The sequence below is a fragment of the Eurypyga helias genome, unplaced genomic scaffold (assembly GCF_000690775.1).
Source record: "Eurypyga helias isolate BGI_N326 unplaced genomic scaffold, ASM69077v1 scaffold12321, whole genome shotgun sequence".
Taxonomy (NCBI): domain Eukaryota; kingdom Metazoa; phylum Chordata; class Aves; order Eurypygiformes; family Eurypygidae; genus Eurypyga; species Eurypyga helias.
The window spans coordinates 25,096-49,461 of NW_010230278.1; the positions used below are offsets into that span (position 1 = coordinate 25,096).

The 24,366-nt window shown below is 38.5% G+C and overlaps 1 protein-coding gene across 1 annotated transcript in view; it reads left to right on the forward strand.

The window, feature by feature from the left end:
- NCAPG2 (non-SMC condensin II complex, subunit G2) overlaps positions 1–18,078 on the forward strand; it is a gene marked incomplete at both ends in the record, with an annotated part of 42,394 nt that extends 24,316 nt beyond the window's left edge. Inside the window, 14 exon segments of the mRNA XM_010160684.1 lie at positions 2,357–2,579; positions 3,825–3,928; positions 4,404–4,577; positions 6,327–6,397; positions 6,666–6,819; positions 6,993–7,166; positions 7,652–7,768; positions 7,876–8,019; positions 10,529–10,628; positions 11,533–11,717; positions 12,448–12,591; positions 13,993–14,096; positions 17,459–17,556; positions 17,976–18,078. Coding sequence (XP_010158986.1) covers positions 2,357–2,579; positions 3,825–3,928; positions 4,404–4,577; positions 6,327–6,397; positions 6,666–6,819; positions 6,993–7,166; positions 7,652–7,768; positions 7,876–8,019; positions 10,529–10,628; positions 11,533–11,717; positions 12,448–12,591; positions 13,993–14,096; positions 17,459–17,556; positions 17,976–18,078 — 1,895 coding nt within the window.
- Positions 18,079–24,366: the final 6,288 nt, after the last annotated feature.

Sequence of the window (24,366 nt, forward strand, 5' to 3'; positions counted from 1 at the left end):
TTGGAGCACAAGTCTCGTGAGGAGCAGCTGAGGGAACTGGGGGTGTTTAGCCTGGGGAAGAGGAGGCTCAGAGGAGACCTTATCACTCTCTACAACTACCCAAAGCGAGGTTGCAGTGAGGTGGGTGTTTGTCTTTCCTCCCAAGCGTCAAGCAACAGGACGAAAGGAAACGGCCTCAAGTCATGCCAGGGGATGCTTAGATTGGATATTTGGAAAAATTTTTTCTCCCAAAGGGTTGTCAGGGATTGGAACAGGGAAGTGGTTGAGTCATCATCCTGGAGGTGTTTGAGACGTGCAGATGTGGTGCTCAGGGACAGGGGTTAGTGGTGGACTTGGCAGTGTTAGGGCAATGGAGGACTTGATCTTAAAGGTCTTTTCCAACTTAAAGATTCTGTGGTTCTGTGATGCAGACTGTCAGCATGAAAAGCTTCCAGCAGGGTCCTAGTAATGTTTGCAGATCTCCTGAAATTAACAGTGTGCAGCTGTACCTTTACTTAGACAATTGGTCCTGGTGGTTAAGATTACTGGAGATTATTGGAGGAGGCAGTTCAGAGCTGGAAGTAAGTGGTAGGACTCTAAAGGATAGCTATTTTCTTTCCTGAGTTTTGTGCTTCATCAGGTTCTGAAGTCGGCTTACCAGGTATAACTTGGGTAGAATGGCAGACGTGTCACTGTGACAGTAGCGTGATGAGTGATGCACAGTGCTGATGCCTGTGGTTTGGGGTGTGTCACTTTGTTCACAGAACGAACAGAAGGAACAGATCCCGGAACTGTTGTTCTGCGTTCACAGAACGAACAGATCCCGGAACTGTTGTTCTGAAAGTGTGTACTCTGAAATCTAATCATGATTTCTGCCATATCCTTGTGTTATTTATCATTTTAAAAATACTCAACAGGCATATTCGCTAATAATCTGTCATGTCATTTTTAAAATCTTCTGTGTTTTTCAATATTCATTTCTACATCACTCTGTAGCCAGACAGGCAGTCAGCGCTTCTTGTGTCGAGTTTTTAAATCTTCATAAGATATGACATATACGTATGATTTAAAGGACTGGCACCTACAGTCATGATTTGGCCTGTTAATGTCAGTTATCTGTATAGTAAAATACAACCAAGCTTTTGTATTTAATATTAGCAGTGCTTTAAATCTTTTTCTATGTTGTTACTTTCAGTCTTCAAAAACTTTTCAAATGAGTATTTAATAATGATTAAAAGTTACTTGTTGTTCAGTATGTGTTCAGTCTTCAAAAACTTTTCAAACGAGTATTTAATAATAATTAAAAGTTACTTGTTGTTCAGTATGCAACTTCAAGCAAACAATCTTTTTGGCTTTCCTGAATTTCCTCCTGTTAAAAACAGAAGAAAAAGGTAATGCTCAAGTTCAGGGATTTCTTTTTCTAGGTATTCATTTGTTCGTTAGGGATAATGACTATCTTCCATTCACTCTGTGCTTTATGTAGGAAGATTCAGACCTTCTAAAGGAAGGATCATGTTTACATTAAAAAAAAAAATCTTAGTAAGTGTTCAGTGTTTTGTGAATAACTGCCTACTTATTTGAAAACTGTAATATGTGTCTCTGGTAAATCTTGGGATTACTTTAATGCTTACTCCAAGGACCTTTTTATGATAACTCTGGTAGGGATGCCCACAGTTTGAAATCCCAGGGGAATTAGCTGATGCAAATATTTCTACTCAAGAATGAAGTTATATGATTTCAATGCTAAAAATCATGATTTTGGGGGGTTTTGTGGGTGTGGGGTTTTTTTTTATCAATGTGCACAGCATCATTAATTCAGGAACTTTTCACAAAAACCAAAAAATGTGAGTAGTATTACTGCTGGTATAACAAGTTGTTTATTCTATCAGGATTCCATAGCCTTTGACTGTGTTACAAACAAGCTAGAGCTCTGCTAACGATGGGATGCACTTATGTTTGGGGATGGTCTTGTTCTATACAGGTTTTTAGGGTGATACCATACCTGTAGGTGGTTTGGTCCTCTTTTGGCCTGTGATGAGAATATGAAACGTGGCACATAATGACAGATTTTGTGGCGATAACCCTGTAGAGCAAATAATTCTTCCCTGTACCTATGGAATTGCATTAGCATTGCAGGTATATTGAGCTGGAATTGCTCGAACCAGAAATTTACTGAATCAGATATACTGGGAGGTCTAGAGGTGCATCAGAACAGTAAAGTAGCATTGCTGCAGCAATATGTGACCTCAAGAAAATGCTGGTAAATGCTATTTATACTTGTGAAGACTTTTGATGTGGACAACACTTCGTAAAAGTGATTGTGTGTTCCTAGTTGTTTTTTTTAACTTCTTTAATATGTTTTTCTCACTTTTTCAAGTTCTGGAAAATCTGTCCCATGGAGCATCTTCTGAGTCGTCTTGAAGTTGATTCGCGGCCTGTGTCACGACGCCTAGTGAATCTCTTATTCAACTCTTTCTTTCCCATTAACCAACCTGAGGATGTGTGGTGTGAGCGCTGTGTTACTCTAATCCAGATGAATGCAGCAGCAGCTAGAAAGTTCTATCAATATGCTTATGAATATACTGCCCCCACCAATATAGGTATAGTACAAAATCTTCTGAGTGCTTGGAAATACTAATGCCACACCATGTAACTGCTTCCTATTTTTTCTCTAACAGTGGTATGTTGTTGCTAGATCTTTTTGGTTTTAGTATAATAATAGTTTGTGGGTTTTGAAATTATTGACACCAGCAGTGAACCCTGGTGACCACAGTCATAAGTGTGTTTTTGGTGGTTTTCGGGTGTGGGGTTTTTTTTTCCCCAATGCTGAATAGACCACAGCTGTTTGTTTCTGCGCTTAAGTGCTGTACTGCATTCTCTTGCTGGTGGTGTTATCTGCTTTCTCCTCCCATGTACCTTAAATATCTAGGTTGATATTTCATTATTTCCATATGATGAAAAAATAAAATACCCTGGTGTTCTCAAGAGATCTGAGCTCTTTATGTGGAAGATTGTAGAGAAGGTGAAAAATATTTATGCCTGATAATCTGATTATCTGGGATTTGTTGATCAGTAGTGTTTTCAAGTTGCTTAAAGAAAATTTAAGAAGCCCACCTTCCTGTTTAAAAGCTTCAGAAACTTAAAGTAAAAGGGTATGTACTGCATAAAGTATAGCTACTTTTTATAAAAGTGCTATTGAACCAAGTAAAATTTGGAACATTTTGTTTCAGAGGAGTTACCGTACTATAAAAAACCAATTAGCCAGCATGGGGTGACCTGGGTAAGATGCTCAAGCTGTTGCCCCTTGACTGGTAGTTCTGAAATAACACGTGCATTTCAGGCAGTCACCCTTTGGCCAGAGTAGACATAACCCTTTTGCCTCTATCTAGAGATGAGCTCCTCACTAAGGAGTGCAGTTGTTGGGCGACTACATCTTTTATAAACAATTGGACTTGACATTGGAGGGATATATTATTGACCATAGGTCATTAAATTTATAGCTGTGCCAGATGAATGTAGGAGTTGTAGGAGCTTCTTCTGATCATGATTTGATAAGGTTGTAGCTGTTGAGTTTTGGGGGTTTTTTGAGTGTATTTTTTTTTAAGAATAAAATTAATACAACCTGGTGATGATGTTGCCGTTTCTTCTTTGTACTGGAGGATATAAAACATTTTCACTTTTTTCCATTAACTTTTATCAGGAAATTTTAATCTTTTCCTAGTTATTTCTAGTTCTGTTGCCTGCTTTTCAGACTGGCTTTCCAGCATCACACTTAGAAGCATTTACTAGCAACATTCTTAACAAATAGTAAATGTCTAATTTATTCTTATTGCATTTAAATGTAGCTAAATTGATGCTTACTATTCGGCGCTGCTTGAATGCCTGCATACAGAAAGCAATGAAAGAGAGTGGTGAAGGTGAAGAAGAAAGTGAAAAGGAGAATACAAGTGTAAGTCTACTTCATGATAAGCTCTCGTAACTTTTTCTGTGGTGCTTAAATTGAGACATAGGCATCTATTGATACTAGAGGAGTCTAAAGGAATGCACTCGGGCATCTGCGGGATTGGAAGGGGAGAACTGCCATTAGGGTGTTTTCATGCCCTACAGTAGCAGAAATTTGGTGACGTAGCTGGAATAAGATAGAAGAAACACGAAGCATATTTTAAATGAATGCTTCCCTAATGCTGGTACTAATTATGAGTTGGTTTGATTCTGCCATTACATTATTTAAAAAAAAAAAAGGTCACAAGATGACGCAAGTTACACAGAGAGAGTAAGAATGAATTGTGGAGTTGATGTTCTACAACACAATGTCTTTGTGAAATTAATAGAAGGATTTTCAGGGTTTTTTTGAAACCTTATTTTAACCTGAATATCTATCTGAGAATATAATAGGTAATACTATCTCAGTGTTTGTATTACAGGTGTTGAATAATGTGCTGTCAATAAACGATATGGCCAGCATGGCAAGCTTATTGGAGATTACTGTAATTCTCTGGAGAAGTATTGACAGAGCTCTAGACCACAATGGAGAAGCCAAAGATTATGCTATCAGAAAATTTGCTTCAGTACTTCCTGAATATTTTAAAGTATTTAAGGTAAAGAAAGCCTAGATTTTCCTGTAAGTGCTTAGCATTTTCTTCAGATGCTCTCATGTGTTAGTGTCTATCTATTTTCATGGCATTAAGCATTCTCTTTCATTGTTGCCATAAACAATAGCAACTTTCTTGGAATTCCACAAATTGGTGGAAGCAATTCTCTGGTGGCAGTATCTGACTGATGAACTGTCATCTAAATAGTCAACACAGAAAAATTTACTGCAAAAAATTGCTTTCCTTGTAAGGTTTTTATAGGATTCCATTCTTTGAAATGTTTTTGGAACTTTTGGAAATCAGTAACTGAAAATATGCTGTTGCAGATTAAATACTCCCTGTAGGTGAGAGTCCACATTCTCCTACCTGCTGCCCTCCCAAACCCTCACACCACTCCCACTTCTTATTTTGGTCCAGCTGCTGGAACAGACAGCTGAAGCAGCTGAGATGCCTTTTTCACTTCCTTGAGTTTGTTTTCTGCCAGTTTGATTCTACTCTTTAATGATCTTTTCATGCACTTAATTATTGTTTAGGTCTGATATAAGCAATTAATTAAAAATAAGTAATTTTCATATTTTTAGTCACCTTGATTTGTTTAATTGTTCTAGTGTTATTCTTCAGGATGCTGTCTTTTGATAGTGGCTAATAGTATTTGCTGCACCCTGTAGTGCATTTGAAGGATTATCTACTGAATGTCCTTTTTTGTTTATGACTTTTATGTTGAAGCATACAGAGTTATGCTGTCTGTTACACTTAACTACATCCAAGTTTGCTTTAGGTAATCAGAGAGTGGAAAGCAGTTAGTTCATTGCTACATAACATTCTGCAGCACAAGTATACCAAATGCTCTTTCTACCCTGAAAGCATTTGGAAGTTGTCAAAGACAGTCCAAATCTTTCTTGGTAGAGGAAGTACTATCCCTCCTGGAAGGTTCTGGTGAGCAGACAAGATACCCAGCTTCAGTAAGCGACCTCTTTGACTTTGATATTCTTACTGTGAGTAAGCAGCTTGGATCTAAAACGACCTGTCATCAGAGGCTTAGTTACTAAAAGACTACAGATTGAAGCAGTATGTCTCTCTCCTGAAAAGCTACAAATATATTTTTAAATGTTCTTATACAAATTATCTTTAAAAGGTTTTAGCTCTTCAGATGTCTAAGTAGGTAATAATGTCATTTGATTGTATTCATGAAATGTGGATGTATATGCATCCTATTTTTGAGGAGTCTTTCACATGGATTGGTTTCTGTATAATCTGCGAGTGTATGTCATGGTCTAGAGCTCATATGATGATGTGTTTTAATGGCTAACATTTTACATTACCATGGATATGTAAGCACCCTTTCCTTTAGAGTCTTTTGTATAAATTTCTGATGTGAATGAATATCATTTAAGGCACTAGTTAAGAGGAGTTAATGTCGTGATTGCACAATTAAATATTAGCCTCTACTAGAAGAATGTAAGCTAGGGCTGTTATATTGCAATGGTTATTAATCTAATGGAGCCATAATTATTCATGGGTAGTTGTTCTGGTGGTTTGTCAGAAAGCTGAATTATAAGATAATTGATAATTGACCTCTGGGAATAGGAATCAGAAGTTTCAGATTGCAAACCACACGTTGTTATTGGCCCCTTTCAGTTCCATTTCTAGTGAAAAAGGGAAATCCTTAATTTGAGATGATTTAATCATACTTTTTCAGTCCTCTTTTGTGTGCATCTGTGCTTGTATATCATATAGTGTACTTCTTTATCCTAGGATGAGCGTTGCATGACTCCATTGGTTATTCTGGCATCCTTTATGCCCCCTGCTGCTATTCCTACCTTCAGGTACTGCTTTTAAATCCAGAATACAAATGACAAAGATTGTCTTGTTGACTGTATTTGTTAATGTTTCACAACTTGACCTGTTAAATGCCCATTTGGATAAATTAATCCACTAAACAAATTTGATAAGCTCATAAAATCTGTGATGTTCAAGTATTCCTTTGAGCCATTGGTGAATCTTTTTTGGTATTATTCTGGTTGACTTTCTTTGAATTATTTCTGCACTGGATGTAAAGCTAATGCACCTCTGTTTGTTTATTTTTCTTTTAAGCTGTGGTGTGATCTCCAGACTGAGGAATATTGACACTGGAGCGGACCAAAGCAAATACTCCACCCTGATAGACTGCATGTGTCGCTGGGGTCAAGTGGGACATATTATGGAATTAGCCTGTGACTGGCTGTCTGACATGCTAAGCCCAAGAAAGGTGTGCACATGCATAGTCAAAGAATTAATTGCTCCATTACATAAAGGCCTTGTGCCTTTCTTTTTTTTTTTTTTTTGTAATAGGAGAAGCCTCTTTCCATGCCATATTATTCTGCTTTGGAATTCATTGTAATACAGAGTATTCTATTAGTTTTGTGCTTTCTTCTCATTTAGAGTATTAAAACTTCTGAACGACGAGTACGTATCCATGTAACACATGAATCGAAGCCAGAATTAGCACTTGATTACATTGAATATGTGTTGACTCATCCCATTAATCGTGGTTGCCTACTCTCTGTTCATAAAAAGAAACTGAAGAAGCTTTTGAAAACTCTCAGTACTGCAAAGGTAGTATTCTCCTTACCATGAACAGTGCTTATAAAAAAGAGTGTCTAACATCATATATTGCCTGCATCAAATTAAAGGCCTGCAAGCATAAACAGTTAAGATTCATGATCCCCTCTTTCCTCTATAAAAAGGTTTTCCTTTTGATTTGTACTTCAAACAAATATTCGAAACTAAAAGTATATTAGTTCAGAATTGCTTAGAAATGGCAGATTTTAAGCAGCTTGTCATTTATAGGTGTCTCAATTTTTGTGATCTAGTGTTCAGCATTTTTAAGAGACCTGAGTTTTGGAATGTATATGTAATGCATATTCTGAAAGTCCAAAATGTCATTGCAAATTTAAAGTAATTGAAGGTATGACTGTTGGGGTGTTTTGGGTTTTGTGGTTGGGTTTTTTTTAAATCTTTTATTTATTTAAACCTATTGTGAAAAAGAAACATTTGAAAGGATTTTCTGGAAAATATAAATTTAAACCTTGATATTTCAGGAGGTTCTTGGCTCAATTCTGAAAGCAAATGATGAAATTTCTGGTAGCTGCAATCCAGCAACTGGCGTAAGAGCCTTCAGCCTCTATTGCAGGTTGTGTATCCATCTTCAGCACAAGGTATGGTTATACCTTTTCACTATAAATTGGAGTTACAGCTGACAGTATGGAGGAATTCCAGAAGATTTGGAAAGACAATTTGTAAACTTCTAATTTTTTTTTTCCAGTTTTCTGAAGAAGGAAAAGATTACCTCTCACTTCTGAAGGACACAGGGGCTTGGATAGAAAGTCAAGTGGTACCTTTTATAATGGCAAGTGACCAAGAGGATGGCAGTTCAAAACACAGTAATGTTTCTGAGTCAATTATCCAGGTTAGAGGTCTCTTTATAACATAAATCAAACTGCTACCAACCTGAAAAGCCGCATACGTAGCAATTGCACACTGACAAATACAGCGCACTGAAGTTTTTGGAGCCCAGCAAGTGAATGAGCTAATGAAATACAGTCCTGATTGTTCTGAGGTTACAGCTGTGTGCTTTTGCTGTTCCTCTGATTGCTTAAAATGACACACTGGTGTGTTTTGATTGCTTTGCGTTTTGTTAAAACCTTTCTATTTTATAATTATGAAGAAATATCAATATAATTGCACATATCCTAGCAATTAAACCAACTAGTTGGAGTCAACAATACCTTGTTCTTCTCTAGACACTTTTCACCTACTAGTGCATAGTATATATTCTCATCAAACCTGTTGTTGTGAGGATGGAACATGTTTTATGTTTCACACATGTGAAAACGCCCACTCAAGAAATCTCTAGCGCAGCAGGCTGTGTAACCTGGCTGTCCCAGATTTTTGGTCTCTAACAGTAATTCCTGTCTTCAGTCTCTTACCTTTTTGTAATACGGGGGATAATGTTTATGCTTTTTTATGAAAAGTGCATCAACATGAAGTTCTTACTGAAAAGGAGATGAGTTGCTGCAAACAAGGGCATGGTTGCGTGGTATGCTAGCACTCAATAGCCTGTTCCTCTGTAGCGTAGGTGGTCCTGGAAATTACACAGAATCTCTGCAACTGCATACCTTGTGTTGAGTAGCACTATAAAAGATGACTTAGAGGACCAGAAAGGTGCTGTAATTATGAGAGATTGAGATTTAGATCTAATCATGTTTGCTTGCATGCTTTCTTCCTTCCTTTCTGCGTTTGTAAAACGAATAGGGAAAATTATACCTTGAGGAATTCAGTATGCTTTGTAGAGCTGAGTCCTGTATAACTTTGGAAGTCATAGGGTGAGAGTTACCTGGCAATTTAATAAGGAGAGGACAGTCTTGTACTAAATCCTGCTCCAGCCAAAAGGGTTTTTTGAAAAGTATAAAGAGGTAGGAAACTCAAGCAATGTTATAGTTGTTCGTGGTACAGGTTTGTTTTGTGTTTTATATGCTTTTGTCTTCTTTCTGAATGAAAATTTGGTATGCATATTGTAACTCTTTTGTGGCTATTTTTCAGAAGCTTGGAGGCATAGAAAGCGATCTTGTAGAAAGATAAGACCCAAAATAAGGAATCTATACCAGCATTGTCTGAATATTTATGATTCATTTCCTAAATCTGAATACAAAATTAAAATGAAATTTTATTGACAAGCAGTATGATAGGCAGCTGTCACCTGTAAACCCATCTGACATAGTACCTGGCTAGGCTCTAATGAAACACAATGATCTTAACTAGTAGATCTTAAAGTCCATTTTCAGCATTATTTCCAGAGAAGAAACTGAGGTGTAAAGACTGATGTGACTTGTCTGGAAGTCAGGAAGAGAATTCAGGCCTCTTGCATCTACTGTAATGAGCCACATGCTTGTTTAAACAGCTCCTATTTGCTTCTCACCTTGTGTACTGTTTTTTATTGGAATGAGGTATTGATTGTGCTTTTTAATTGTTTGAAGTGTATATTTGGTAACAATGCTGGCATTAAAAGCAGACCTAGTTTGTCTCAGAATAGCCATATGATATGCAGTAATTACAGTTCTTTTTTAATACTGTTGTATGTGAGAGGGGACCAAGGTGACTATCCTTTTTCCACTTATATTTCTTTCACTTTCCTCACAACATATCCCATTTTTTCCTGTTTCACCCTTCCTTCTCTGCTTGGTCTGTTACTCAGTTTTGCACTTGAATTTATGGGCAGGAATTCATTGAGGGGCTGTTCTCTTTAGGCTACTGATTTGTAGAATAGGACTGGGAAGCCCCTGACACAAACCCCAGTGTTTCACTGACAGTGTCCCTCACCCCTTCTCTTCATTTGCCCTTAACAGAAAGCATCTGATTATTCAGTGGGGGGGTGTGTGTTTAGGTAGTCTTGAGTTGTCTTCAGTTACATTCCCCTGACATATCACTTAACCCAAGGTGGATTTTAGCATTGACCATGTCCTTTCCGATTTTGCTCAAGGAAACAATTTGGACTACCTTTAGTCATGGTGTCCTTGAACAAACCAGCTCGTATTAGTTCAGTATGTGATGTGTGTGTATGTCTAGGGAAAGGCTCTTGTTGTATGCTGTTGGTAATTTCACTCTTCAAGCGAGGCAGAGGTTTTGCATTCTGCCTCGATGTTAGGTATCAATGCCTCTGCTCTTAGCTAGAGTAAAAAAGATGGAGGATTTACTGCCTTTTGAGAATCTGTGTTTGCTGGAGGAAAGAGCAGTGGAAGTGTTTGGAGACCTTTTTGGAACTCCAGCCTTTCAGAGGTTGTGAAATAAGTAACTCCAAGTAGATGCACCAGCTTTCAAGGCAACTTGGCTAAGATTTCATGGCTTTATTATTTTTGGGTTTCACTGAATGATTACTTTATATGAATTTTGTTTCTCATACATTTGCATCTCTTTTCTAGGCCTACCTGACTGTGTGTAAAGATGTCATAATGGTTGGCCTTGGAAATGTCATGTTTCAAGCACATCTTTTAGATATGGGACTTTCAGTTATACAAACAGGTACAGTATTTCTGCACTAACATTAACATTTCCATATATACTTAGCTGACTTTTCTTTCATTAGCAGAACTGTTACTTTTAGGATTTTGGGGTCTGTTTCTCAAAAAGTGTTTACTGCTTATGCTAGCTAGTACCAATAATATCGTTCAAAGTCACACCAGCTTTTCAGGAAACTGAACACAAGCAGAGAATCAACCCAGAACCGTGTCACGTTCATAACTAATGTTTCCTCCTTGCTGTTAGATTCCAGCTATTACTACGCAATTCAGGATTTTGTGTGTATTTATATACATATGTATACACACAGAGAAAGAGAGATCTATCTTTATGCCTTAGGAGGCAACATTGTAGCAGTATTTAAATTTGGCTCACGTTTGGAAAGTTATGGCTACACTACAGACAGGATTAGAGGTCAGTTCCTGAAGAAATCTACACTTTTAATCACGATGCTTCAAAGATTGGAATTAACACTGGATTTACACTTAAAATATTGATTGAACTGGCTGAATTAAATTGAAAGTGGGGAGGTTTAGGTTAGATATCAGGAAGAAGTTCTGCACGGAGAGGGTGGTGAGGCACTGGAACAGGTTGCCCAGAGAAGCTGTGGATGCCTTATCCCTGGAAGTGTTCAAGGCCAGGCTGGATGAGGCTTTGAGCAACCTGGTCTAGTGGAAGGTGTCCCTGCCTGTGGCAGGGGGTTGGAACTGGATGGTCTTTAAGGTCCCTTCCAACCCTAACCATTCTATGATTCTATGAAAATTTCAGCTAAGGATGCTCAGAAAGTAAATATGTTGTGTACACTTGTAAACCCCAGCTATTAATGGTATATAACTGTTTCATTCTGAGCTTGTACCTGAAGAATCTCTCATTACAATTATGTTTTTGTATTTATCCCTTCCTCTAGAGAGAGGTGGCTTTTGTGCTCCAGTGTTACTCTATGTTCTAAAAGAAATTATTGAAGTTTCTTCAACTCAGAATACTGAGACAGATGAAGTGGCAAACGTTTTCCATGCTGTACAGACCGTCTTCCAGAAAGTTTTAGAATGCGTGGCCTGTAGACTCAAGAAACAGCAGGAAGAAGGGATTCAGGTATAATATTACACTTGAAATTGCTACCTAATATGTCCATCAATCTGTATTTCTTAGGCAAATGTGTTAGACACTTGGAGGTTGTTATTCGAGCCAACATCTGCTTAAACTTTCAGTTAAATTTTCTAAATTTCCTCATTACCAATGGGTTTTTTTAATCCATTGTTGGTCTTATCATGAGAGAGAAACTAGCAATTTGGAGAACAATGCATTTTGAACTACTCCAGTACTCATAGAATATTGATCATATCTGCAATTGAATGAACTTTCTCAATCCAGAGCAAAGAATTCCATTATATATGTTACAATCTTGGGAGAGTGGAGAAACTGTTACTGTTTTATTTACTTCTTTCAGCCTGAATTATATCAGCTTCACAATCTGTTCTTCAAAACCTCTTCACAGAAAAGTTAGCTGCTTGTATTTTATAGCAGAGAGTAGACAGTAGTGAGATACGTGGATTACTGGTAAACCTGATGGTCTGTTTTTCAGGACTTCTCAAAAATATTTCGGTTCTTTTTGTAACAAAAACATTGTTTTGTTTGTTTCTCTCAAATTTATGAGCAGACTTCTCAAATGTGTTGCTGATTCTCTGTCTGATCCCAGGTGACTAGAATAGCTCTATAGCTTTCCAGATGTGATCCACACTTCTTCACAGAGAAGCTTGCTGTGAAATATTTCAATTATACCCAAGCAGTCTGAAAAACTTGATCTCTTTTTCTTTGGTTTTAGTTGATTCACTCTATTCAGATGCCTCTTGGAGAATTCATACATGCAGTCCAGTGCTGGCATTCATATTGCCCAGCAGTTCACCAAGGAGCACTCTCTACTCTCCTGGCCACAATAATAGCGGAGATAACTTACGTGCTACAGGAGGTAAAGTTGATGCTGTTGTTTTTGGGTTTGTTGTGGTTTTTACACCTAATGCCTTTTATTAACTTTTGTTGGAACAATAGACCCATGTTCAGAAAGTGAGATCTTTGTACTAAGATCAAGATTTTGTGTGTTTGTGTAACGAACAGGAAATTTGTCCTGATACCTAGTTCATGATCTGACTGACAGAAGAATTTAGGAATTAGGCAGTGTTTGAGATGCTTTTTGAGGTGTTCGCTCTATGTGTTTGTACTGGGTCTGGCTGGGAAGGAGTTAACTTTCTTCACAGTGATCTCTATGGTGCTGTGGTTTGAATTTGTGGCTAAAACACAGTTGAAGACACACCAGTTAGTTTTGGCTGTTGCTGAGCAGTGTTTGCAGTGTCAAGGCGCTCTCTTGTCCCTTCACCCCCTGCCCTAAAGAAAAACAAGCAGGATACAGGGGGGCAAGAGGGTTAGAGGGGACACAGCCAAGAGTGTTGACCCAGAGGCATATTTCATACAATACGATGTTGTGCTTAGATGTAAAAGCTCAGGGAAAGGAGGAGGAAGAGAGGTGGTTCTTAACCCACCACACTTTGTCTCACCCAGCATTAGGGAACTTAGGAAGTGAAGAACTGGTCTCTGAAAGATTCCTGTTCCCTACTATTGAAACTGTCTTGAAACTACTGTATGTAGACAGAGGTTATCCTGTGTGCCAAAAGTTCTGGGAACCACTACTGTCCTTGAAGGAGAAGGGTAACATTCCCAACGCACGTTCCTAATGCTTGTAGTGTTAGGAGCAAATACGGCTAGTAAGAGTGGAATCTTTGAGAACTAACAAGGAAGAGCAGAAGCTCTTTACAAGATGCTGTACTTAACTGTGGTTGGTAGGTAAGCCAGAAATTGAGCAATAAGCAGTTGCCAGAAAGTACCAGATACATCAGAGCTGCTTCTGAAATTCTGCATTCCACAAGGAACTGCATCAATGCTGGAGATTTACCAACAAATATTACTGTATCGTCTGAGGGGCTGTGGGATGAGAGCATGCTCTTTCACTCTGCAGGATCTGCAAAGTTTATGGTCTGGAATGGTACTGCAGATTCATACTCATAGATTACGAATGTTCCTAGCAGTCAGTCACCTGAGCTGGACTTTTCCCTGCCCTCAAGTGATTGTACTAGTAAATCAAAATTCAGATCTAACTAAATACTCACCATGCTGTTTGGAACTTGATATCAAAAAGTGCTGACATGGGGAGTTGGGAAATCGCTGTTAACAAAGTTATTTTCAGAAATTACGTATGTGTACTTGGAGACCCAAAGGATGCTCACTTGTGTTTAGAGTGACCAACAACACAGTTGTTCGATGTTTTCTGCATACATGTATTTCTTGACCTACAAACGTTGACTTTTTTCTTTTTTAGGCTTCCAGTGAAAAAGACTTAACTATGCCAAAGACTCTTTCAGACCTTCCTCTTCTTTCAAGCAGTTTAATGGCCACAGTTATGAAGTCTGTTAATATTGTCAGGTAGATGTTTCTACATTAATTTACGGGTTTAAATTGAAAGTGGGGAGGTGTAGATTAGATATCAGGAAGAAGTTCTTCACGGAGAGGGTGGTGAGGCACTGGAACAGGTTGCCCAGAGAAGCTGTGGATGACCCATCCCTGGAAGTGTTCAAGGCCAGGCTGGATGAGGCTTGGAGCAACCTGGTCTAGTGGAAGGTGTCCCTGCCCATGGCAGGGGGGTTGGAACTGAATGGTCTTGAAGGTCCGTTCCAACCCAAACCATTCTATGATTCTGTGAATTTGTCCAAGGTTGTTGCTAATATAGAACAGTTTATATGTCATCAGTAAGTTTTACTTCCTAAATTCAAATAAATTCTGAGGAACTCAATAGTTCCTAAATTACTAAATTTATCTGCATTACTTCATATTCCCTTTCTCTTGATATATTGCTTGTAGGTATTGACTGGGGGGGCGGTTGGTTCCAATTTTTTAACTGCTTCTAAGTGCTGCCTTTTTACAGGACTGTTCATCTAAATGATGACTTTAATCATACATCTTGGCTTGCTTCTTTCATAAAATACTTAGACATTAGTCTCCTCAATATAGTGGTATTAAGATGAGATAAAATATTTACAAGAAATAGTATTGATCCTTTAACTGAACATCTGCGATGTGGTGATAAATGTGCTGTGGCTGTATTAAGATCACAACATTCAGAATAGTTTTTAAGTATCTGAGTCCTAAAACCCCCAAAAGTCGGGTTATGTAATTTTTTAAAAAAGACTTAACTGGGCCGTTTCATTAGCTGTATTTAGTGGGTACCCTGAATATCTTCTAAAATTGTCACAAGTGACTTTCATTATCTTCCTTTGCTTAGTTTATTCATATTCAATTTTTATTTATGTGACTATACACACCAGGGTTATTCTGCATGATCAAGGGGCTAATGTCTACTCCTTAAGTTTTATCATTCTCCAGACACCTCCACAACTAACTCCTATTCTTAACTTCCTCATCTGACAGGCATTCAATATTCCTGTCTCTGCTGTCATGAGATTGTTGGGGTTTTTTTTTTTCCCTTTGTCAATCCTTCTCTGGTTCTAGTTGAACCTGCAAAACAAAGGACGCCAGAAAGTCTAGCAATGGGTTTCCTAATCCAAATCTTGTTCTTCTGTGAGGCAGCAGCTGTCCATTGAAGTACTCTCTTTGTAAGAAACACAATTATTTTACAGACCTCTTCTGAAAAGAGATGCAGAAATTCAATTTATTGCTCTAAAACCTTTTCTAGTAGTGGTCAAGGAGAATCTGTCCATTCTTGAGAGACAGAACTGCTATTTGAGATCACATTGTTTCTATGAGTACTTTAATAAACATGTATGTATTTTCTAGTGTTTATCTTTTTGGTGCAAAGAAGAACTAAGTCAGGAGAGAATTTACATCTGGATCCACTGATGCCTCTAGACGGGGACTACTTTTAAGGCTGTTTTTCTTTTTTTAACCTGTACTGACAGGCCATAATCAGAATCCAGTAGTAAATCGTTCAGTCTCAGAAGTGATCATCTTTCCACGCCAATGTGAACGCCTTTGACATCACGGAATCTGGTGTGAGCTTCTGTTCTGTGAACACACCGTCATCTTGCACCAGGTTCTGCAGCATCTCTTGCACTTTCAGCTACCAATTAGTCACTGTCTACCACTGAGTTTCAGTCCCAAACACCACCAGCGATAGTACTCAGTGACTTGGCATTATCTGACCAATTGTGCTGCTTTTCCTGTAGGAGGGAGCTGTTTATAGGAACCAATCCCTTATCTTTTTTACTTACACGTGTTTGTAAATAGCTTGTGGTTCTGTTCTATTTCCTGCAGTCTCATGGGACCCTGGTTGAGAGGGAGGTGGGGAAAGGCAGCTGCAGTGAGTCTGGTTAATAAAAACAGTGTTCCTTCATGGAACTGGGAGTGTGCTTACTGATGTCAATGGTGATAGCAAGAAAATCAAAACTTTGATCAGAATACTATCAGTAGCAATTTAAGAGTTAATGGGATCAATGCTTGGTCAGATTAGTCCACAGTGATGTAAGAAAACTAATGCAGTGCACATGTGACCTCATAATACTTGTTTGAGAACATAAAGAGTTTTCATCTTTGTCAGCTCTTTAAAGCAATGTTTGAGCTTCTGCCAAGTTGATTCACTGAATCACTAGTGGAGGTTAGTTCTTACCTGCATACTTCATTTTGCTGTTTTAGCATAATAAAAACCTGAAGAACACGAAGTCAGAACTGGGTATTTATGGTATTCAGCTTTGGTTAATAGATAATATTACCAAAGGTATTTTGAACTATTTTAGGGAAAGTTATTGTAACATCCACTGCTCCGTTTCCTCTTTAGTTCTACACAGGGCATTTAGTTCTGTCCTCTGAGGAGTATGAGGATTGTAGATCTTGTCCATTGCCTGCTTTATCCCTCTTGTTCTTTTATTTTTCTGTTTTAGATAATTGCTTCTGAATTAAATTTGTTATTTTTACCATAAACCCTATAATGACCAGTTAGTGGTTTCATTCAGTAGTATTGCTGTATTCCATACTGCAGTTTAGTTTCATTGGTAGACCTCTTCCTTCACTCCCTTGTTTCATTTTTCTTAACTTAATATATGTCCTAAACCACCTCTAAAGCTTGCTGGTAGTACCATCATCTCTTGCTAAAAGAGAGTCCCTTAAGATATATGTGGAGTTAATGTTTTTCTCAGACTTTACAATGAACCTGTGTTTTGAATCTCACTCCATCCATACATTCAGTATCTGAAATGTAGTTTGGAAGTGGTTTTGGGCTATATTTAACTGTAAATGTTCTTCACAGTTTTGCAATAAGAAATCAATCTATTTCATTTTTAGGAGATACATATTTTAGACCAAGGCATTAATTAAACACCAGTTTCTAATCAGGCTATGAATAGTAATAATTTAAGGGCATGAGTAGTTGGTAACAAATCATTGGAGTAATATATCCTATTTGTTTAAACTTTAACAGAAATTGAACTTAGAAATTTCAACACAAATTATACCACTTAGATCCAGTAGAACCAGTTGTTTTTTCACAGGTTAACTTTCCCAAAATAGTCCACAAGCTCTTCATTTCTCTGAATAACTATTTATTCTGTGTACAGGCTTTTTTTATTTTCTTCCCAAGCAATTCCCCACTCTGCTAACTCAGATAATCTCGGTTCCAGAAGCAGCATGTAGTCTTCAGTTACCCATGACCACTGCTTTGTCCTGCCTGGTATCTTTGAGGCTGTGGTGGCAGGGAAGCATAACCATGGACTTGTGTTCAGTGCTATTTTGAAAGAAACATGGTTTATAATGTAGTTTTGCTTCACATTTTTCCTTAGGTCATTTTTAAATGAATTAATGGAATGCATTCTCTCTGAAGAAATTAGAGGCATTTTTAGTCTAACAGCTACTGTCTGCATTGTGATTATAATTAAAGGTCAGTCAAACCATTTTGATCATTATTTTCTTTCTTTTTTTTTTAATGTACTATATTTTGAAAGCTGAGTTCTTACACAATTCAACAGGCACTCTTCCTCATCCTGTTAAGTTACCACTTTACTACAGGATTTAAGTTATATTGTTTGTAAATAATGGTGTTAAGCTTTGGGCTTGGAATCTTTGTGTAGCGGGCTTAAAGTTACAACTGCCTGCTTACTCATGGGGTCCATCTCTATATTCCGATTCGCTGAAATACGCAGCAATTAATCCAGGAGAGTGTTTCATGAAAGACTAGATATTAAATTTTGTTTTACAGTCTTTTATATTAAAAAATATTCTGTGAAAATATGCAGGTTTGTTTTTTTTGATAAATTGTTATTTTTGTCCAATTTCTTAACATAATCTTATTTCAAATAGGTAAACACAAAGCTGCACTTCTAAATGATATTGTACCTGCCGTTCAGAGGAAACTGATAACATGCCAGGAGGCTGCCATGGAAGAGCCTAGCAGCACGGAAAGGTAAATGTGCTGAGGGAAATGAACACTAACCTCTCCTGTACCCTCTCTGCAAGGATTGGCTGTGGTTTGTACTTGTGTGGTAGAGCATTCTGAATGAGTGCAAGGTTTGAAATAGTAGGTGAGGTGGTGAGCCTAGCACAGTATTACATTGCCTGCCTGTACATTTGCAATCTTTACATATGTGGTTTACTTTTTTGCATTTAATTTCAATGTGTTACAGCTTGACCCTGTATATTGCGGGATTGAGTTCTGGAATTCATTTCTGTTAGCAGCAGGTGTAGAACAAAGCAAGTAATCTATTTAATGTTTCTTACTACTAGAAGATGCTTCTCCCACATTTTGGTGTAAGGCTTAAGATCCCTTACCTATACAGGTGGTAAAAATTGAACTGAATATAGCCATGACTTTAAGGCTTCTCCACAGGTGACTATATTTTGCTCATTTTTGGGATATAGGTGTCATATCTGGTTGACTTGTAGGTTTTCTGGAGGGGGATAAGTTTCTTGAAAGTGATTGGCTACATTGTATTTACTGTCATTTATTTCAGACCTGCCTATGATAGACAATCATGATGAATGCTTTAGCCTTAAATGTTTCAAACTTGCTTAAGACTAAAAGTGTTAAAGTTTGGGTTCTGTGTACTTACTGAACTGCCCGTGGCATTAGAAACTAGGCAAAGAAGACAGTAAAAGACACAAACAAAAAATATGAAGAAAACAGACTCTGATCATGGACATTTATCAAAAAATACCGAGAAAGTAATGCACCACAGTAGGCTGGACATACAGAGGCCCTGGCAATCTTGAATTCTTCACACTGCTGATCCTTACTGTTCAGTCAAACAATGGATGGTAGTGTAGGCAGGCTTTGCAATAAAACAAGAAAAAAAGAGGGGGGGGAAAAAAAAAAAAAGAAAAGGAGGGGGGGGGGGGGGAAAAAGAGACCACCCCAGCCCAACTCCATTTTACTCATCAGTTTTTGGGATGGTCCTTCCAACCTGAGCACGCTTGCACAGCACGCTTTTCCAGTGGATCACTAGCCTGAGACATGTTGTTCTCTGACATCGTAGTGACTAGAGACAGACCTTTGGTGGCTGTGCTGTGACGGAATTGGTACCATGCGTTCAGACCCAGTACTGAAGTTAGGAGATGCCCCTGTGTGAAAAATGAGATGGTTTATCAGCAAGGCCATGTGGGCTGTATCCCCCTCCTGCTATGACACTTCAGATCCTTAGAGTTGGCACTGGGGTTGTATCTAGAAGCCCAACAGCTACACAAAGTGTTCTGGCAGTAGTAGAACTTTCAGAAGGCTGTACAGGAAGTATCCATTTGGAATTGGTTCAGAAGTGCAGAAAGTAAATTGCATTTTCCCAGGGGAAAACGATCAAGCCTGATACTCCAAACAATACAGTAGATCAGCTGTGTTGCTTCTAACCAAATACAAGTTCATTAATTTAAATCTGCTACTGTGTCAGAGCCAAACGGATACTATATAAAGTTACATAGTAACTCTAAAGAGAGTTACAAGAATCTTAAGAACTAGGCCAGAAAGTTATGAGATACACGAGCCACTTATGTACCATCAAAAATGAGATTTAATTTTAAGAAGGGGGGGAGGGGGGGAAATCAAACCCAGTGCACCTTCACCTCTGTTTCCTGTCTAAGTAAATGGAAAACAGAAATTTTGCTGCCAAGGCTTCAAGTAGTTTCCACAGAGGGCATTGCACTCGTCTAACAAAGAACAGAAAATATTGGGGGGAAAAAAAATAGCTACGTAATTGGACTTCTGAAACTCAGAGGGACTCTGCTTCTTGGGTAGGTTGTTTTCATTAGTTGCTTGAGTGTGAACGAATTTCATTTTGGTTGGGATGTAGCTCAGAAACAAAATCAAACAAAAATAAACAAACCCCATTTTTCCCCCCCCCATGAAATCATTGAATGTTGGGTTGCCAAGTGTGCTACTAGGATGTTAAAAAACCAAAAAAAGATGATCTGGAAAAGCAAGGTGAGCAGCAGAGTTATGGCATGATTGTTATGCGCTTAATCCAGACAGTAGAAAAGGCTGAGAAATTAAAGCAAATCCTAACATGATTAAATAAATAGGCCCATTAAAATGAATAATTGCTGCCACTTGGGTGCACTACTGACTATAAATTTCAGTAAGAACACAGATAATTGCTTTATGAATCTATATGATATCTCTGCCCAGTGAACAGGGACAAATGAACAGAGAAGAAGTTGGGGCAGATGAAGAGCTGAAGATGCTACAGTGTTTTAATTTTGTGATATATGAATGGCTACCTTAGTACAATACAAAACTAAAAGGTAGCTGCAGTTGAAATTCGAAGATAAGCAATATGAGCATGATGACGGGAAGTGTTTTTAACAAGAATCAAAATTGCAGTATGGTAACAAAATTACGAAGGTATCACACAGCTGTGTAGAGTTTGGGAGGATTCATATTTGGACAGGTATGCTGGGGTTCTTCTCTCTCTCCTGAAGAATAAATGAATTCATGCTGGAAAAAGGTTAGGAGGAAGTTCGTCAATGGCTGGGTTTTGCTTGACTAATTTACAGCGTGTTTGCACCTTCTCAGAGAGACAAAATGTGGGGCTGGGCCTCTACTGTCTTCTAACACAACATTTGTAGTGCACTGGTACTAGAGTGCTAATGTATGACTAAAACGTGATTGTGGACAGTCAGAAATTGCCCTGTTGTTTGTGAACTATGTTATCCTGCTCCAGTTACCAAACCCCCAGACTGGAGTTACGCTACACCGCAAGCTACCTCTGATCATTGCTTTGAGTGCAGTCTTGCAACGCACGGTGCTGCACTGCTGCACGCTTAATTGTCTTACTGGGTTTAACTCATACTCAATAGTCGCATTACTCTCTCCTTCTGAATGCATTTCTCATCCTAACTCGTCTAGGGGTTATTTTATTTAATACCCAGGTATCCCCGGAAATAGTGACACGCTTTAATCTCCCAAGAGACTCAGCGTTCTGGGCCAGCATCTTAACTTTTGACTTAGAGGTGATCTGTTCAATATTGGCAAAGAGAGAAAAGTAAAAATGCTGTCTGAGGTGGTAGTTGAAGTCTGCCCTTAAACAAGGAATTATTGGCTTCTGAATTAGTGCAAACCTTTCCCTGTAATTGAGACTTCCGTCTTCAGCTGAGTTGGGAGTTTAGGATGGCCCTGTGGGTCTGTTGTTTTAAAAATGGTGTTCAGTGTGCTTAAAACTTCTGGGCAACACAGTGTATATTGAGAGAATTTCCTCGAGAGTGATGACATGCATTAGTTTATGAAATGCAAATATTTTTGCCTAGCAAAACAATGTGAATAAATGTCAGTTGGAGGCTAGAAAAAATGTTCCCTGCTCTATAAACAAATGTGCTATAGAGGAATACCTTTTACTTAATATTTTTTATTTACTTTAATGAGCATTTTGATATATGGATAATAGAATTTAAATTCAGCGAAGGGCTGTGCAGAAATGTTTCTTTCATATTATCATTTAATTAGCTTTTCAAACTCTGTGGTACTCTCACTGCTTCTGTAAATAATGTTTCTTGAGTTGTTTTGTAACGTAACTTTGTGTCCGATTTGTCTGCCACCTGTCTAAAAGTTGACTAGAAAGTCAACCTACTAAAACTGACTTAAATCAGTCTGTCTGGGACAGCGTACAGTCATTTGGAGTGACAGCTGGTTGTCCAATGTGCTGCAGCTACAGGGTCCAACGTTACAGTTCTAGTGTTTTATTAGCCTTAAACTGTAACAAAACTTAGAGTATTGTAGTGTCTAAAACCACAGCACCTAATTAATTATACTAATTCTATAGTACATTATCTCACTAGTTTATTTTGGCAGTTGAGTTCCATCACGGCTTTAAGGATACAGCACTGTAAAGAGGAGTGTGTGACACCCCCGTAGCAGTCAGAATTCAGGGAGCTGTTACATCCAATATCCTATGAAAATGCAGAGTTGCCACTTGTATTTCAGGTCTTGGTGTCTCAGGATGAATGTGCTAACTCATCATGATTAATGACTGGGCAGCCTTGCTTATTTGGGGCATCACTCTAGGACTGTAATAATAAAAATATAGAGGAAAAAAATGCTTGAGCAATGGATGCAGGTGACAGAACCTTCTACAAAAGTAACATGAAGGATAAAGGTACAGTGGCTGTCAGTGCAATAATGCTTTGACAACAGACCAAAGGGCCCATTTTTGGTTTTTGAGGATATTTTAGGGCAGTGTTAGAAGTTGTGTGAGAATGCACCTACCAAGGTTGGGCGAGTGAGTAGGTCAGGGAATGCAGGAAAGTAAAAAGGGCCTCCCAGATGCAAATTTCAGAGCTGACTTTTGAGACTGTTTAGGGAGTAATGAGATGAGAGTCAGAAAGGGACTAAGATGGGTGTATATGGGGCTGAAGGAGTTGCTAATAAGGATAAGATAGAAAGCTCAGGCTTGGGAAGAACTTGCCTTAGGTGAGGAGAAAAATTATGAAGACTGAAGAATGATGGAGAAAGGAAGAAAGTAAAAGAATGAAAAGTGGCCTCGGTGTGAATTACTGGTAAAGGATTTTACTATTTGTTTGGAAAAACGAGTTAAAATGCTGTAAGAAAAATGAGTGGGTTCTTTCTAATAATTCATTATTTATTTAAAGTATGCTTGAATTGCCATAGCAATTGAATGTGGCTTGCTCTAGACTGCACTGGAGCCAGAGATGATCAGAAGGTAAATGGAAATGTTGAAAGAAAACCCCCCAGCTGTTTAAAAAGTAATTTGTAAAGGTGTGTCTTAGACTAATACAGAATAAGTGGTCAAAGAAATCATGAGGTAGCTATACTCTGAGAAACAAAGACTTGAGTACTGATTCAGTAAATTTAATCCTGCTGTGCATTGTTTTATGCCATTTCAGAATCTTGTATGAATCATCCCTGAAAATTTTGGATGAATTTTTGAATCGTTGACTACGTGGAAGCTTTTGTCATGAAAATTAAAGGAAGGAAGATGTATGGGTGTTTTTAAATATTGTATTGTAAACTTTTTAATAGTTAAAGCTTGTTTTCTGTTATCCTGTACATTTAAAGCAAAAGATACAAAAGTGTATATAGAAATAATGTAATAGTAAAGACTTCTCAAACAGCTGTGAAGAGGTTATTCTGTATAAAAATGTCTTACTGGGGGTGTGTGTAAAATTACTACCTTTTGGTTTTATAAACCTGTAATAATAATAAGTAATATCAATGATGCACCTGAACAGGTGTATCAGAAGTGTGGCCAGCAGGTTGACAGGGGGAGAATGCCCTCCCTGCTCTGCTTTTGTGAGACCCCACCTGGAGTGCTGCATCCAGCTGTGGAGCCCCCAACATAAGAAGGATATAGATCAGTTGGAGTGAGTCCAGAGGAGGGCTGTGAAGATGCTCAGGGGGCTGGATGCTCTATGGGTACAGGCTGAGACAGTTGGGCTTGTTCAGCCCGGGGAAGAGAAGGCTCCGGGGAGACCTTTTAGCACCTTCCAGTACCTGAAGGGGCTACAAGGAAGCTGGGGGGGACTTTTTACAAGGGTCTGTAGTGACAGGACCAGGGGGAATGGGTTTAAATTGAAATCAGGGAGATTTAGCTTAGATAGCAGGAAGAAATTCTTCCTGGAGAGGGTGGTGAGGCACTGGAACAGGTTGCCCAGAGAAGCTGTGGATGCCCCATCCCTGGAAGTGTTCAAGGCCAGGCAGGATGAGGCTTTGAGCAACCTGGTCTAGTGGAAGGTGTCCCTGCCCATGGCAGGGGGGTTGGAACTAGATGGTCTTTAAGGTCCCTTCTAACCCATTCTATGAAATTAGATACTACTGAGGTAGTATATAACCTTAGTCCTGGGATGACTATACAGCATATTCCTACAGGTTGCAGAACTAAATTTCACTTTGAGATACCTGAAGATTAAATGGTGATGGAGAACAGCTGTAATGAATTCACCGGGGCAAGCTCTGTCTAACCAATCTGATTTCCCTCCCTTTTGTGGAAGATGAGAGCAGAGATTGCACTCTTCCCTGTCCTTAGCCAAGATGTTTACACAGGCTTACACAGTATCCTTATCGGCAAAGTGGAGATAGGTGAATGGGAAACTGGCTGGTGCATCAGACTTGAAGAACAGTGAAGTCACAAAGTCAGCTTGAAAGCCGGTTCCTGGTGACATTCCGCATTGCAGATCCTGCTGCCAGTACTATTTAACATTCTTCATTAAAAGCTCAGGCGATGGGATGAAACGCAACCTCAATCCGTTGGCAGAT